Genomic DNA, 14,737 nt, shown 5'->3' on the forward strand with positions numbered 1-14,737 from the left:
CACTAGTCTTGACTTCAGCAAGCTGAGAGTCAGTAAGTTGTAGGAGATGATTAGATGTTCAAACCACCACAGTAATTGCTAGTGAGGCATATAATACAGGTGTATACGGGACGGTGGGGGGGGGGTAGCGGGGGAGGCAAACACGGGGTAGGTTGTCGTTGAGAGAGTTCCTAGTTCCATGCCTTGCACTAGTATACCGATCAAGAAGCGTGATACAGTTCAGGCGAGCACTGTGTGACTGCATAGGTTACGATTATCATTGAAACCAAAAAGAATGCAAAAGGCATTGAGGTTTCGATGACTTCAATGCAGTATTAGTAACCAGAACTAGCTGTTACAATAGAAATGGCCCGAACCACCACTTTGATACAATAACACTATGACATGATAAACACAGGTCAGTCTACTGTACATGGCAATACACACCTCCACCAACAAAAATAGGGGTCTTGTACTCAATGGTATGAATCCACACAACAAGTATGAGAAGTATCCACGATTCCCATAGTTAGATATCATGTAAAAGGATTTCAGAGTTTAACATCTGGTGACCTCAAATGTGATTTGACCTCACTAGCAATAGGATTATACACACACTCATCCGCCTGCGTGACTGTATAGGTTACGAATATCATCGAATAAAAACAACAATGGTTGAGAACTTTTAGATACGAGATATTCTTACCAAATGGAGTTCTGATACTCACTAAGATACCAAGCATAGGATTTATCAAAGCTTGACTTTTGGAATAATCTTATGTGCGAGGACTAAATGCATATAACAATAGATTCTTGCGCTCACTAAAGTGGATATCAATCAAAGCTTTCTTTTTTTGAGTTTATCGTGCTTAACATGATTTCAGACTTTGACCATCTTATAGAACAATAAGTCTCCTTTTCTTTCTACCGTGGATCTACATAACAATAGGTTAATTCAAGATTTATTGTGGGAGTTCAATGAACGTTCACCTTTCCCAATATAGAAAGCACCCGAAAAGTCTTTGAAGGGGTCCACGTATTTGGTATGAGATTCTTGAAAGGTAAATTTGTACAGGGACGTAGCCATGGGGGAGAAGGGGAGCAACTGTCCCCCCCCCCCTTGCAGTGCCGAAAAATGTTAAAAACTTTTGTTTTTTTAGCATGGTATTTTGTCAGTGCTCTTTTGATCTTGAATACTCGTCAGCTCCGTTAACTCGATAATAATCGTAGTAACAATCAAGCCTACTGATTCAGCTACTTACTTAGTTTGGCAGATGCAATTAGCTAAATTTAGCCTATAGCCTATTACAAGCCTACAGTTGGACACTGCGTAATAAAATACATATTGCCTACCTAACCGCACTCGATGGAGTGTCACAAACTGTATGCACAACGACGTCGACAACGTTCGTTCTCATCCTTTCTATGATTCGTCCTTATACAACATTTTATGAAGCAAAGCTAGCAATCATACGTGATACGCGCTTCCTATAAATAATTATTACACTGATAAAACACTGCGATAAAAATATTTGTGTTTAGGCCACTGCACATCTGGCTGTCTTACAAAATATGAAAGTTTATATTGTCCATCAGTTAAGTTCGTCAAATGTATTTTTAAGTCCAGACCCCAGACATTAAACAATAAGCAATAATCATCCTACTGGAAAAATTGTAAAAGAGCACTATGTTTGTCTTTCTGATATAATATGTAAAAGAACATGTAAAAGAATTCAAACAGGAAACAAAATCTGTTGATAATATGATATCATATGATAATGATGAAACTGCCCAAACATTGCACCAGATCGCATGTAAGGACCTTCAATTGTTCAAAAATGTCTCAAAGGGGGAGGTAACATCCCCCAAGACCCCTCCCCTTATAAATCGTAAAATGTGCTACTCCCCCCCCCCCTTCAAATTCCTGGCTACGTTGCTGCATTTGAAGAGTCCCATATGGAAACTTTAGTCTTTTTTTCGAGCCAGGGCATCACATCATGCATAAACTTATTAACTTAAATGTTTATAATCCAATGCTTTGATTGAAAAATCATTGTTATCATGACAACAACATTTAATTGGGATGATAACGGCAGCAATTAATTGGGATGAACTCCTGAACATCGTCAAATCTAGCATTCCAATAGAAACCGTCAAATTTCAAGTAAGGATGTCCACCTATACAAGAGAAAATGACACACATCATATGGAATTAACTTTAGCTATATACTTTAGCATAAATATAGCTATATATATTTATATATATATATATATATATATATAGGGAGAGATATATACTATATATACTGATGATTTTTTAAGTGATCCATGGAAACAGCAGATCCGAAACGAATTTGCGAACGATAACAATTATGACTATATATAAGTAGCTATATTCCGGTTGCCTTTAAGAAAGAACGGTAAACAGCATATCCATAACCAGTAACACCGTGATATCGCTATTTGTTACAGCGCCCCCCCCCCCCTCCATTCCTATCTTCAGCTTGTCTATCCTGACGTAGCTGCCCTTTGTTGATTGTAACAGGTGGGTCCTTATTGTTTTCATGCAAATATTAAACTAACCTGAATTTATTCCGATATCAAGAGCTATGACAATGGGAACATTCTTATCCTTCACAGATCGCTCCACAGTCTGTCAAGAAGAAGAGAAAACCAGATTGGGCAATTTGCAATTCATCAACGCCTGCAACATAGATTTCATATTTTTCTGAATAGTTTTGTTACATGAAACTATGAGAAGGTATATTGCGTTACACCAATTAAATACATATACAGAGAATACACCTTTGAATAAAGGTGACCTCAAATGACCCTAGAACTCCGCTCAAAGTAATTACCTTGTCCTCACTGGAGATGGAGCTGCATATACTACATATGTATTTCATCCAGTTTACATTTAGAGTTCTCATGTTAACCGTGTTGTTAGACTTTTTGCCTCAGCTGGTCTTTAACTTCTACGAAAAACAATATTTCTCTTAAGGTTGTATCTCGCATACCCAAGATGAAGTTTATTGAGGGTATTGCTACTAAAGTTATCATATTTATAACATTTGTATAATTTAGAATAAAGCAATCCCTAGTTGAAACACTGTACTTTTTGAGTCATAGTGTTTAAAGTCCAAACCATCACACAAATACATCGTACGTACACACATACGACATCGCCATTGCAAATTTAGTCAATAACTGCTTGCCGTGCTTAAATCGGTTCTCTGAGTTGATATGTTGATATTTGTAGCGTTTCACCACTGTAATACTCGATTAGCTATCAACATTAATGCTTTTCTCAGCGTGATTTAATACAAAATGAAAAAATGTCTGGACAACGATATGTTAACATGTGGGACTAAATCCTTTAACATGTACCATATTTGCAAATCAATGTACACGTTTTGCAAGAAATTGAAACTGTGACCTCTGATGACAGGATAGGCTATAACCTTTGAGCTCACCGAAAACTGTGTGGAAACCATCGTGTAAACTAGAATTTGACCTTGGTGACCTCCACGGGTCTGTGACCAGCACCAAATGAGTGGTTCTTAACGAAGGTAGACCAATGATACAACCGGCAATAAAATAACCCATCGCGCACTTAAATCTGTCAGCCAAAGCAGAGATAATCACACACACACACACACATGTTTGTATTACATTCCAACCGAGGGCCCCATTGTATTTTCCATTGTTCAGATCCACGCACCCTAACCTTAACAATACCCGATACAATAGAATTCTTCCGAGGACGTGGTGATTCTTTAGAAATCACAACCGAGGACCTGGAATTCTTTTGTTCAAGTCCTCGGTCAGATAGAAAAACAAACGCACGCACACGCGCACGCACGCACACCACTCACTCATACAGGTCCTTTACACACGATTAAGACAATGAAGATTCTTTCACGTGTCTGGTAGTAAAACAAAATGTTCTTACCAACACTATGACCGAGGTACATTTGATGGCTTCCAGGATTTCGTCGAACGACAGGTTTTTGACATCGGGCTTGTGTATAGCAACCAAACGATCAGAATCTCTAAATAAGTAAACATGGATGATTATATACAGTCAAGTTACGTCAAATCAATTATAATAATATGTATGTTGTTTAGTTTTCTTGAAATAGTTGCCACATTTATTTCAAATGTTATTATAATAAAAAACGTCGACGACTAAAAATATCTTAAGAATTTTAAACCCCATGTCCTCCTTTGCAGCTTCTTTCAAATTGATCATTCTTGTATCCAGAAATAATAGTACTACCTTGTTTGTTTGTGTCGACATTTATCTTCTAGATGAGTGGTTCGTTCCTAACCTTTGAGTTAATTAACCCAGCCAGGGGAATGAACCGGTTCCCGCAGTACTTGTGTATCATCATCAAGTACATACTATAATCATGATGTTCGTTTGTACTATCATCATATCAACTTGCCGCCCTGTTCTCGTTTGCGATCAAATGCAATGTTTAAGAAAAGTTACCTAGGAAAGAGCCTGGGCAAGAAAACAAAAGTACTGATCCGTTCTCACCCCCCAGTCCCCTTGCATCGAGACTGTGGCTATGTGCACCATAGTCAGACATGCCCCTTAGAAAGGGAACAGATAGAACACACGATCTTAGTTATACGGCTGAGAAGTGCAACCAACGGTTCCGCGCCATATGTGTTTACTCACTTTGGAACGCCAAGAAGACCACAAGTCATCGTTCTTTATTGTTTTATCAACACAGTATAAACTATTTTACTCCAGCATATAATGACGTTATATGGAAATTTTAGTCAAGTCTGTATATATAGCCAAAATTCTGAGTTTTGAGTGGAGGGGGGGGGGGCATCAACAATTGAAAGAGGGTCACATTATTCGTGTTCGGTAACTGGTAACACTCCTCCCTCCGTCCCTTCCTCCCTTCCTCCCTTCCCTTCCTCCCTCGTACTACTGGGCGCACTGGATAAGAAAGGCAGGCAAAGATTGTAAAATCTGTAAGCCGAATGTTTGTATCTCTATACAGATATAGTTTGATGGAAGAAATGCAAGTAAACACTAAGGAGAGGTTTTGGTGAACAAACAGTATGCAATTATATGCTGTTCCTTTAGGCATGCATAAATAAACTCTGATATTTTTTAGCCTAGCATTCCAAGTTCCAACCCTTACAATGTAGACTGGATATATCTCATCCGGTATTTATATTTGTTTCTAATATATAAGTACAGTAGTAGGATGGAATGAGTTTTGGTAGGGGGAGGGGGGCGGGGGTAAGAACTTGAAATCTACCTTGTGTTTTTGTATATGTACTTAACCTTATCTATAAAAGACTTTACTAAAGTAATCTCATTTAAACAAGGGATATACAACATTAACCAGTGATTCCTTGCATTTTATTTCAAAAAAATTAGTTTTCGAACACTTCTGTGAAACAATCCTTTTTTTGGCCAAATGTTACAGTATTCTTTACTCAAAAGGCACACAAACAGTAAACTGTCGAGGACGAACATCCTATGCGGTAAACAGTACAGTAAACTGACATGCTGTGTTATAACGTTATGTGTGCATGGGTTTGTTACGCATACGATTGCCTGTGCTCTTCACTGATCTAAATTTGCCACCGAGGTCACGTGATTAATCGGTGTCCCAGTAAACCTCGGTAATGCCAGCGCCCTCAAACCAAAGTCTATGAGCGAGATCGCCTTTAAATTACAGAATAGATGCTCTTTTATGATGGTGGACCAACTACCTTGCAACCGATACTGCTTCAAATTCGTTTGTCACTTAAAGTTATGGATTTAATGGAAATAAAGAAACTTACTCGATGCCACTACTGAAGGCAAGTCCACCTTCTTTGACATCTTCGATAAAGAAACGCTCCCCACTTTTGGTATTCCTCTGCACTAAGTAGGCTGACAGCTCTATGAAGGGATCGCTTAGTTCTGGGTGTGCCATGAACAATTCCGATCTATTGTTCTGAGCGGAAACATAAATGCCATGACGTCGTGATAAAAATATCTCCCCAAATATTGAGTATATGAACAAGGTATACCTCGTTTTGGGGGTCAAGATTTGGCCGGACGATACTCCTGATGTAATTACAATATCGGAATGATGTCGAAGCCTCAAACCATCAGTAGGTGTATGATGCCAGATAATAACAAAATGGACACAAAACGAATCGCCATTCAGCTCAGTGCTAAAAACAGCAGATTAAGTCAACCAAAGATTATGTTTTCTTCAAAAAGTCATAATGTAGTTTTGTTATAAAGGCTACCTGAAATCATTAATTATGAATGACTAAACTTGGAATAGTACATCTTAGTTCCTTCATTCCAATGATTGCACTCATATGTAAACTGTAAAGGTGTTTAACCTGCACCCCCTCCCCTCCCCCATCCACCACTTGGCTCCCCTCCCCTCTCACACCAATTTATACGTCATCTTTATATTGAATTCTGCCCCATACTTACCCTCCGTTTCTTCGAGCCAAACAAGCAGTTCATTTCGGCTTCCTAAATGTAAGGACAAAGGAAGTTTACACAACTTTCACGTGGTGTATTGATTGTAGCTTCACTTTGCGTTGATTTTTTTGGCATCAAATGACAGGAACGACCCCTGTATATATATATATATATATATATATATATATATATATATATATATATATATATATATATATATATATATATATTGCAATAAAGAACTCGCTATAACTGTTTTCTGGGCGTTTCAAACACTCGCAGTTATTCTCATTGCATACCGTATATAAGAAATATGCTATGAATGTTCTAACAGCACAAGGGATTAAGTTTGTACTACAGCTGACCATTTTTACGCGAGTGCGTGTGTGTGTGTGTGCGTGTGTGTCTGTGTTGTATACAGAATGTGATAAATAATTCAATGATCAAGCCAATGTTAACTAAAATGGTTATACCGAGAATACAGACAAAAACATTAAACTTCTTCACGTTCCTCTCCAATTCGTTCCATTCTTCTCCATTTTGAATGAGGTCCTTACGAAACCTTATTGATAGCTCGTTCAGATTGAATAGGATTAAATAAGTTATTCCAGTAAAACCGATATATGTGAATGATATACACAAGCACTTACCTCAATACCGTAACACGGCAACAGCAACCATTAGTGAATTGGTGATTGTACAAATTTCATGAATAACTATTCTATATATATATATATCTCTTCTCGGTAATGCTTCTAGTTGAATCTGAATGGAAGGTTCGCATGCTACAAACATATGGATGGCTACCGTATAGACTATCAAATTTCGTTTCGGCTTCCTGTATGTGCATGGTGAATCGATTGAACATGTCAATAGGTCATAAATTGTGAAGTTGCACTGTAGGGTGTGTGTGGACATCAGTTTCGAAGACACAACAAACTTACTGATTAACTAAACGAGAATTAACCAAGCAAATAGACGTGGCGGAAATCAAAAGCTAGTATAAGTGATACCCTTGTTGGTCCTGTTTTCATTTGTCTCGCTAGTGGCACATGCATGCTGTTATACTACCGCAGTTATTAAAAGCCGTCATTCAAGTTATATACAAGTTGCTCTCGCTCTAAGAAATGTTACTTTCGTTTAAGTCACGAATTGAAAAAAAAAGCTTTATTAAACAATTGGCCTATATATATATATATATATATATATATATATATATCCTACGTCCTATCAAGGACGTAGGAACCGGGGGGCTGGGGGCGCCACCCCCCAGTGAAAAACATGGGGGCGGAAGTATCATTCCGCCCCCGCTTCGCATGTCAGAAAACCCCTTTTTCATTTCCAAATGAGAAAAAAATCTCATTTGGAGCACCAAATTGCGTCTAAGGCCAGGTGAAAATGCAAAATTATTTACAATATGGAGTGGGTGTTGAAGTGTGCTATATTGCACCAAATTGCATCTGAGGCCACCTGGAAATGCAAAAAGGTACCCCCTCCCCTTAGACCCCTCCCCCAGGTCGGCCATCAGTCTTCAGCCCCCCCCCCCCCACCACTCAAAAGTACCTTCCTACGCCACTGAATATAGAGAGAGAGAGAGAGAGACGGCTCTGCAGTGCTGTTAAAAAGTTAGTAATAGGTGACGCTATTCGTGAATAAATACTGTCTAACTGGGTTTTCACATCGGGTGGCACGCTCATAATAGAGTCTATATCCATCCGCTCAACTGTTCTTCTATCTCAGGAAAAGTGCCAAAAAGCAGCAGGAAAACATATGCCACCAAAAACAATTAGTATAGGTACCGCACCCCAATTAATTGCTCCCATTGCCTTACACACTAAACTCGTCACTTTCCAAGGCCGATAGAGCATAGTTTTCAACTGACATGTTCTACCCACCATATTGTAGCTATTGACCTGGGTTATCATAAAACATTCAGACCGTTTAAATTTTAAGTTTATCATAGTGCTCTCCAAAAACACTCAACACAGTAGAGCGCACTTTAGGGCTAATTTCCGACAATGGCTAACCTCTCAGGTGGACGTGAATTACTCAAAGTGCGGTTCGATACCAGCCTAACCAATCACAATTCATTCCTCACTCATGATGCCGTGACGTCATACGAAAATAAAACTACTCGGCGGTGAACACAGAAAAATGGGTATACGCGGCGCGAATATTAGGACAACCATGTTCTTTGAACCACTATAATTCATCTGTAAACAACAATCGTCCGTAAAATACAAACTTCTTGTGGCTATACATGACCAATGAATAATAGTTTGCCTACAGTGATGTCGGAATGACAGCCGGGGAGTTACGTGGGAAATGGTAAATAAATCAAATTGTTTTCTTGTAATAGTAATTTTAAAAAAAGGCATTTCGTTGTTAGAAAATTAATATTCAAACTTGCCAATGGGATACCGTACAGATATGGATGTCGAGATTTGACCATCAGTGCGTGAATTTTGCGGTTATTCGTCATGGCAAACGCAATTAACCGAACCGTCATTCACGATATATTATGTAGAAGGTATAGTGACCGGTCTCGTAAGAGTATGTGACATAATATATTTGGGATCTTTGTCAAAAGAAGAGTTATCATGGTAGTTGTCTTCTTCCTTCCCCCCTTCCCTTCCCCCCCCCCGACACCCCGGGTCTCGCACCAACTTCCCAACACCCCTCCCAGCTCAGAAGTTCACTTGTTCCAAGTTATTTGTGCCAGCTAGGCGTGGGCAATGGCCTGAATGTTTATGGAGATGGCCAATTCGCATGCCAAAATATTGAATCAACATATATAACTAGAGGTAGTGTCTTTAAAAAATACTTTTACAAAGACAGCAGCTAATACACATTTTTATTACCGAGATTTTCGGACTCAAAAATGACTGCAAACTCATACTGGTGCACTGAGAATAATTCTATCCGGAGCGTAAAGAGACGTGAATGAAGATGTGGAGGCGTAACCCTCCCCCTCCCGCCCATGTTTTCAATCTGAATCAACATTTAAATGTATTTAGTTATTAGCACACCCGTTTTTTTTAACCTAATTCATAGCCTAGTTATGGCTCAGAATGCACAATTTGACGTCTAAACTTGCTTTTGAATGCCATCCATATTGCTATGTTGTTCTAATGGAGTAAAGAAACGTTAGCATTTCTCAAATGTTTTTTTTTTTGTTGCTTTCTTGGACTATGAAATATCAAGACTAACATTCTGCCTCCTGTCAGCAAATTGTTCTCTACCAAGTTACATACGATTGAGCAATCATCAATGTGACGGGTGCCCGTAGTACCATACACGTTTAGTTCATTGACTATGTAGCTAAACAATAGATTTTGTTCGACATCTTCAACCTGAAAGATAGTTACAGGGTACCATAGCATAATTCATTCGCCCTCACTTCTTCACTCAAATTAGTGGACGTACATGCTAAGCTAAGGATATGATGTACTCGCGTTCATACGCAGGCATCCCTCATCAGGAGCAAAAGGAAAAAAGTGCAGGTGATCCCGAATCCATTGTGGCTTAGTCTAGGTAACCTCCGAGAAACTTTGCGAAAGTGCTGGGATCTGAAAACAAAAGATTGATTAACTCAACTGTCTACTGGTTTGTTAACCTAATTTATGCTGTCATGAATCACGGACCAGTATTGTTTTAGGTTTACGAGTAATAATGCTAGTATAATTTCATATTTAGCTTAAACAATTTAGACAACCACGCAGTACATAGCCTAAGCTAGGCCTCCTAGTACTACCAGTACTAACTACTTGCATGTTTCCAATACTAGCTTTAAGCGAAATCTTACTTGGAGTTGGTATTTAATTTGGTATAATTTACCAAATTGATAATTGAAGTTTTGTTCTGTACATTGTGTAAAGATTGCTACATCTATCTTCATGCATGTGTTCGTACTCTAGTCTTTAGACTCTAACTTACGTAAGTACTAGTACTAGCATGGTCACTACGAAGTTCGGACACCTAAGCCTTAAAACACCCCAAAACTAAATCTTCTGGTATAAATCACATGAAAATATACTTGATATGGTGGGAGAATTGTGTTATAGTACGACACACGGCCAAACTTTCTTTCCTGCAAACTGTTTTCACGTTTTATTCCAAGAAGATTCTTCGTGATTGTGGAACTGGTCTTTCTTTGCTAGAGTATTGCGAAGTTCGGACACGCAACCCACAGTGTGGCGCTGGTGATAAAATTGGTGGCGCAGTTGCTCTTTCAGTAATTATAAGACTTCATAGATCTCCGTCATTTTATTGACAAATATGTACTGTAAGTTCTTTCTTGCACACGGGTCATTTTGGAGAGAAAATAACTGTAGCTTCGTACTTTTTGGTGAAATTGGCTCTTCCTGTAGGTTGTCATTGTGAAATCGTGTATTTCTTAGGGTGTCCGAACTTTGCAGTATGCCGAACTTCGCAATACTGACTATACTTCACTACTGTAGCATGGTGGGCTCATAATTGACGCACTTAAGGATTTGATCAACGATGTCTATCAAGGAAAAATCCAAATCACTCAACTTATGTGATTTTCTTATGTGTAGTTCCTCAGAAATGTTATGATCTCAAAATATTCAAGGTTCTGTGCTTATGCACCGTACAATTGAGCAGAATTTGACCACAAAATGTCTGCCATGTCAAGTTCTTTCATACCCCTAAATTGACACATTCGTCAATAAGCTAACTGTAGTGTAGGCATTAGTATACATCCATTGACTTTAAATATATGCTGTTTGCTATGCTCCGAGCCTCTAAGCTCAGACAGGTCAGGTCCCAGAGAGTAGTGTTATCATATTGAGGTTATGTTGGTTATTTTTATGGTGTAAGATTTCCAAATGCCCAAAAAGGTGCAAAACTGGGGGGAGGGTGTTAAAAGCTTAAAAAATACCACAATTTGGTTAGCAAATAGCTGAAATGGATTCAAACTCATGAAATATGTAATTCTGCTTGACTGCAAAAAGTTTAGGTGGCCTGCTGTATCTTTGCTAGTAATAATTGAAGGTGCGTCAATTACGGGGTGCGTCAATTATGAAGCCTTAACTGTACTACTAGTACTACCTAGGCTAGTACTGTACTAAGTATAATAACTTGTGCCAGTAGAAGAAAAAAAATATTCCCATTACTCAAAAACAATATGGTGGTATGAGTAATTTCTAAGCTGTGCATTAGCTTGGTAACAAACTGCTTATGGTAACTCTTGCTCAAGTTCCAACAAGCATTTTTCATACCAACATTATTTTGTGTCGCTGAGACATTTAATTGCCTACCTGAACACGGTGCAGTTAACAACTTCAACAAATTATGCAACCATCTCTTCTCAATGTTTGGACGGTTAGATTTAAAGTACTTCATGTTCCAAAAGTATATATGTATATATCATTTTTTTGGTTTCAAAACTTTGCTAGCAACACTTATGAAGTTAGATCATATGTAATAAATGTTCAGTGCTTCCAAGAGTATGGATTACTGTAAAACAAATACAATTTTCTCCTTTTCATACAGGACAAGGTTATTCCCCATCCCTCCCCCCCCCCCTCCCCTCTTACCACCCAACTTCCCTTGCCTCAACTAATCGCAAGGTGTTATACAAGAATTAATATAACTGGAGGTTGGAGTCGCATCTCCTGCAGTCTGAACTTTAAAAGCCCGATAACGGACAAGTGGATTAGCAATGGGAGAAGAAAAGGAAACGGAAGACATCACTCTGGATAGTCAACCGAACCCAATCAACTCAACAAACATCTTCTCCAAAGTGTTTTTCTGGTAAATAATTTACTCTTGTATTCTATTCACATATATAGCTTCTGCATACCCCTCACCTGGTATATATGTGCTATCAGGGGGGCCACAGCTCTAAGCCTCTGGTTGATTCAGTGGCTCGGGTAAAGCTCGGGCAAAATATGGCACGAAGAAACATAATCCCAAGTTTGTTATATATATGCCGTAAAGCAAATTGAAAAATTTAAACGGGGCTCTGTAACAAACTAGAGCAGGGCTTCACAAGAACTATGGCAGAAAGCCAACGTGCCATTGCTGTTTGCAGAGGTGGCCCTGAAAAAAAATGCCTCGCCGACGGAGAAAGTTTGCTTCCATGCCCTATATATGATTTGCCGTTGGTTCCCTGTACATTGCGAGTAGTACACTTAAGTTTACACTATAGAGTAACCCACAACTCTCTTGGGGAGATTTTGTTTGATTCATCCTTCACAGTGCAGTAGCTTGATTTTGCCACTTTTTTCACCTTCTCAAGAGTTTTGGCGTAAATCTATATACATACAGTGCAAACATAAATATTGTTGAGATTGTTCTTTATGCTTCCTTTACAAGGACATTGCTATTTGATGTTCGTTTTACTTCCACACATTAAGTCGATGGGAGTTCTCCATAGAGTTAACTGTATGCAAGGGAAATCACACCATAAAATCCCATTGCGTGAAACTTGACTTGCTTTAGTCTATTTAGGTTCCGGTACTCAGCTATATGCTGGGGGGGGGGGGGGATGTTAATACGAGAACACCTTAATAGAAAATGTAACCTCTTCTTTGGAAACGATATATGTCAACAATTAATTCAAAAAGTAGTGATGTATCATGTCATACGGCACATACCATGTAAGGAAAGGGGGGGGGGGGTGATTATTACTAATATGTGCGTACAGGACTTTCAAGGTAAAAGTTGCTTTAGGCTGCGCTGTACACTGCATATCAACTACGTGAGCTTTGAAAGTTTTTGGCATATATCCGATCCACTAAGATGATGTAAGAATTGCGGCTGACCAAAAATGCTGTCGGTGCCCTTCCTCAGATTCAGTTTTGCGGTCATGCCCTTCCTATTTGCCCTGATGCCCTTCACAGTTGGAACCTACCAATGGTATATTTTTTGCCATGTCCTCTTTGATGCTTGTGTCAAAGCCCTGTTAGAGTATGGGCAATCTTATCCTATACCAGCCTACACCCCATTCCATATATACTGTATATATAGAGAGTCAATTCAGTAAACAAAAAGGGTATGCCAGTGCAGTGAAGATGACATGCTCTTCTGCTTGCATCAAGTCTTAGAGATACATCTATCTACACTCCACATTGATAAAACTACCAAACCAGAACATAGAGTGCAAATACAACCCAAAATTGAAATGTTGTAAAAGAGCAAATGTCGGTTTCAAACCCCCTACCCCTCCACTCCGCTCTCCCTACCCCTCCACCACGTGGCCCTCCTGTAGTTCAGTTTGAAAATGTCACCAGCTGTAAGGGACACTTTGAAGGTGTAAAACCCTATATGATTGGCAGAAATTCAAATGGAGTTCTGCATGCCCACATATGATTTGAAAGTGTCATAAAGTCTACAGATATCATAATACCGCAGGGCTATAAACAAACAAAATTAATGTACTGGTACGTATGTCACTTTTTGTATCTATAGTTATAAAAATTAATTAATTAACTGACTGACTCTACAGGGCTACCACAGTTTTAGATATTGAGTCTGTAAATTTGTTTTATTTAATTTGCTATATAGCAGGGTATTAAAAAAAGGATAATGTACTGGTATGTTAGTTTTTGGTATAGATATATTAAAATTGACTTACTGGCTCTACAGGGATACAACAGTTTCAGATATTGAGTCTACATTACTTTGCTACATATCTCATTAATAAATTAATGCAAACTCATAATGCTGTAGCTGATAGTGAAAGAAATAGTCTACCAAGCCTACTGTACTTCTTGTTCTTTTTATTTTTCTCCTTTTTGTGTGTTTTTTTATTAAAAATTTGGTAGTGCTACTTTCCTTCTTTGGTTCATAAGTTTTGCATTGGCCAATGGTAAACTTAACTCAAATTCGGATGAGCTGTTCTGCAAAGTGATAACAAAAACTACAGCACTGTAATGTTTGCAGCCAAACCCCTCCCTCCCCCTCTCCCCCCAACTCTCCCCTGCACATTTCTTGGATGATGAATGCCTATATATATGTGACTTTCAAACAGACTATATAGACAATTTCCATCCACAGTACAGTACTTAGCCTATGGGAACAAGTCTAGACATTGCTAGATTTTGAAAGTAAAAATTCGGCCATGTTATAATCACTAACTTTAGGCTGAATTTAGGCAGATTTTTAATCCAGATAAGGATGGGGAGAACTTTAATCTTGAAATTTTTTCGCTTTCTCTTCATTCAATTGCGCAGAAAGGGAATTATATGTGCATTTACTGTGCTAACATAATTCTTCAATGTCAGTTATATTGAACTGAAATATAGCATATCTTCAACTTTGAAGTGCCCA

At 38.6% G+C, this 14,737-nt stretch overlaps 2 protein-coding genes across 2 annotated transcripts in view; one reads left to right on the forward strand and one right to left on the reverse strand.

Annotated features, from left to right (window-relative positions):
• Positions 1-1,573: 1,573 nt before the first annotated feature.
• LOC139974678 (uncharacterized) lies at positions 1,574-7,232 on the reverse strand. Its single transcript, XM_071981949.1, has 6 exons — positions 7,090-7,232; positions 6,449-6,490; positions 5,797-5,951; positions 3,932-4,031; positions 2,563-2,632; positions 1,574-2,157 (listed from the first exon to the last, which is right to left on the reverse strand). Exons 2-6 carry the CDS (start codon positions 6,479-6,481, stop codon positions 2,054-2,056), a joined length of 462 nt encoding a protein of 153 aa, XP_071838050.1. The 5' UTR covers positions 6,482-6,490; positions 7,090-7,232; the 3' UTR covers positions 1,574-2,053.
• A 2,696-nt stretch (positions 7,233-9,928) lies between these two features.
• LOC139974644 (ATP-binding cassette sub-family C member 4-like) overlaps positions 9,929-14,737 on the forward strand; it is a 41,096-nt gene continuing 36,287 nt past the window's right edge. The window contains exons 1-2 of the mRNA XM_071981871.1: positions 9,929-10,045; positions 11,957-12,217. Of these exons, the coding sequence (XP_071837972.1) occupies positions 12,126-12,217 (92 nt within the window). The 5' untranslated portion in view covers positions 9,929-10,045; positions 11,957-12,125. The remainder of the gene's footprint in view (positions 10,046-11,956; positions 12,218-14,737) is intronic.

This window comes from Apostichopus japonicus, chromosome 10 (genome assembly GCF_037975245.1).
Source record: "Apostichopus japonicus isolate 1M-3 chromosome 10, ASM3797524v1, whole genome shotgun sequence".
Taxonomy (NCBI): Eukaryota; Metazoa; Echinodermata; class Holothuroidea; order Aspidochirotida; family Stichopodidae; genus Apostichopus; species Apostichopus japonicus.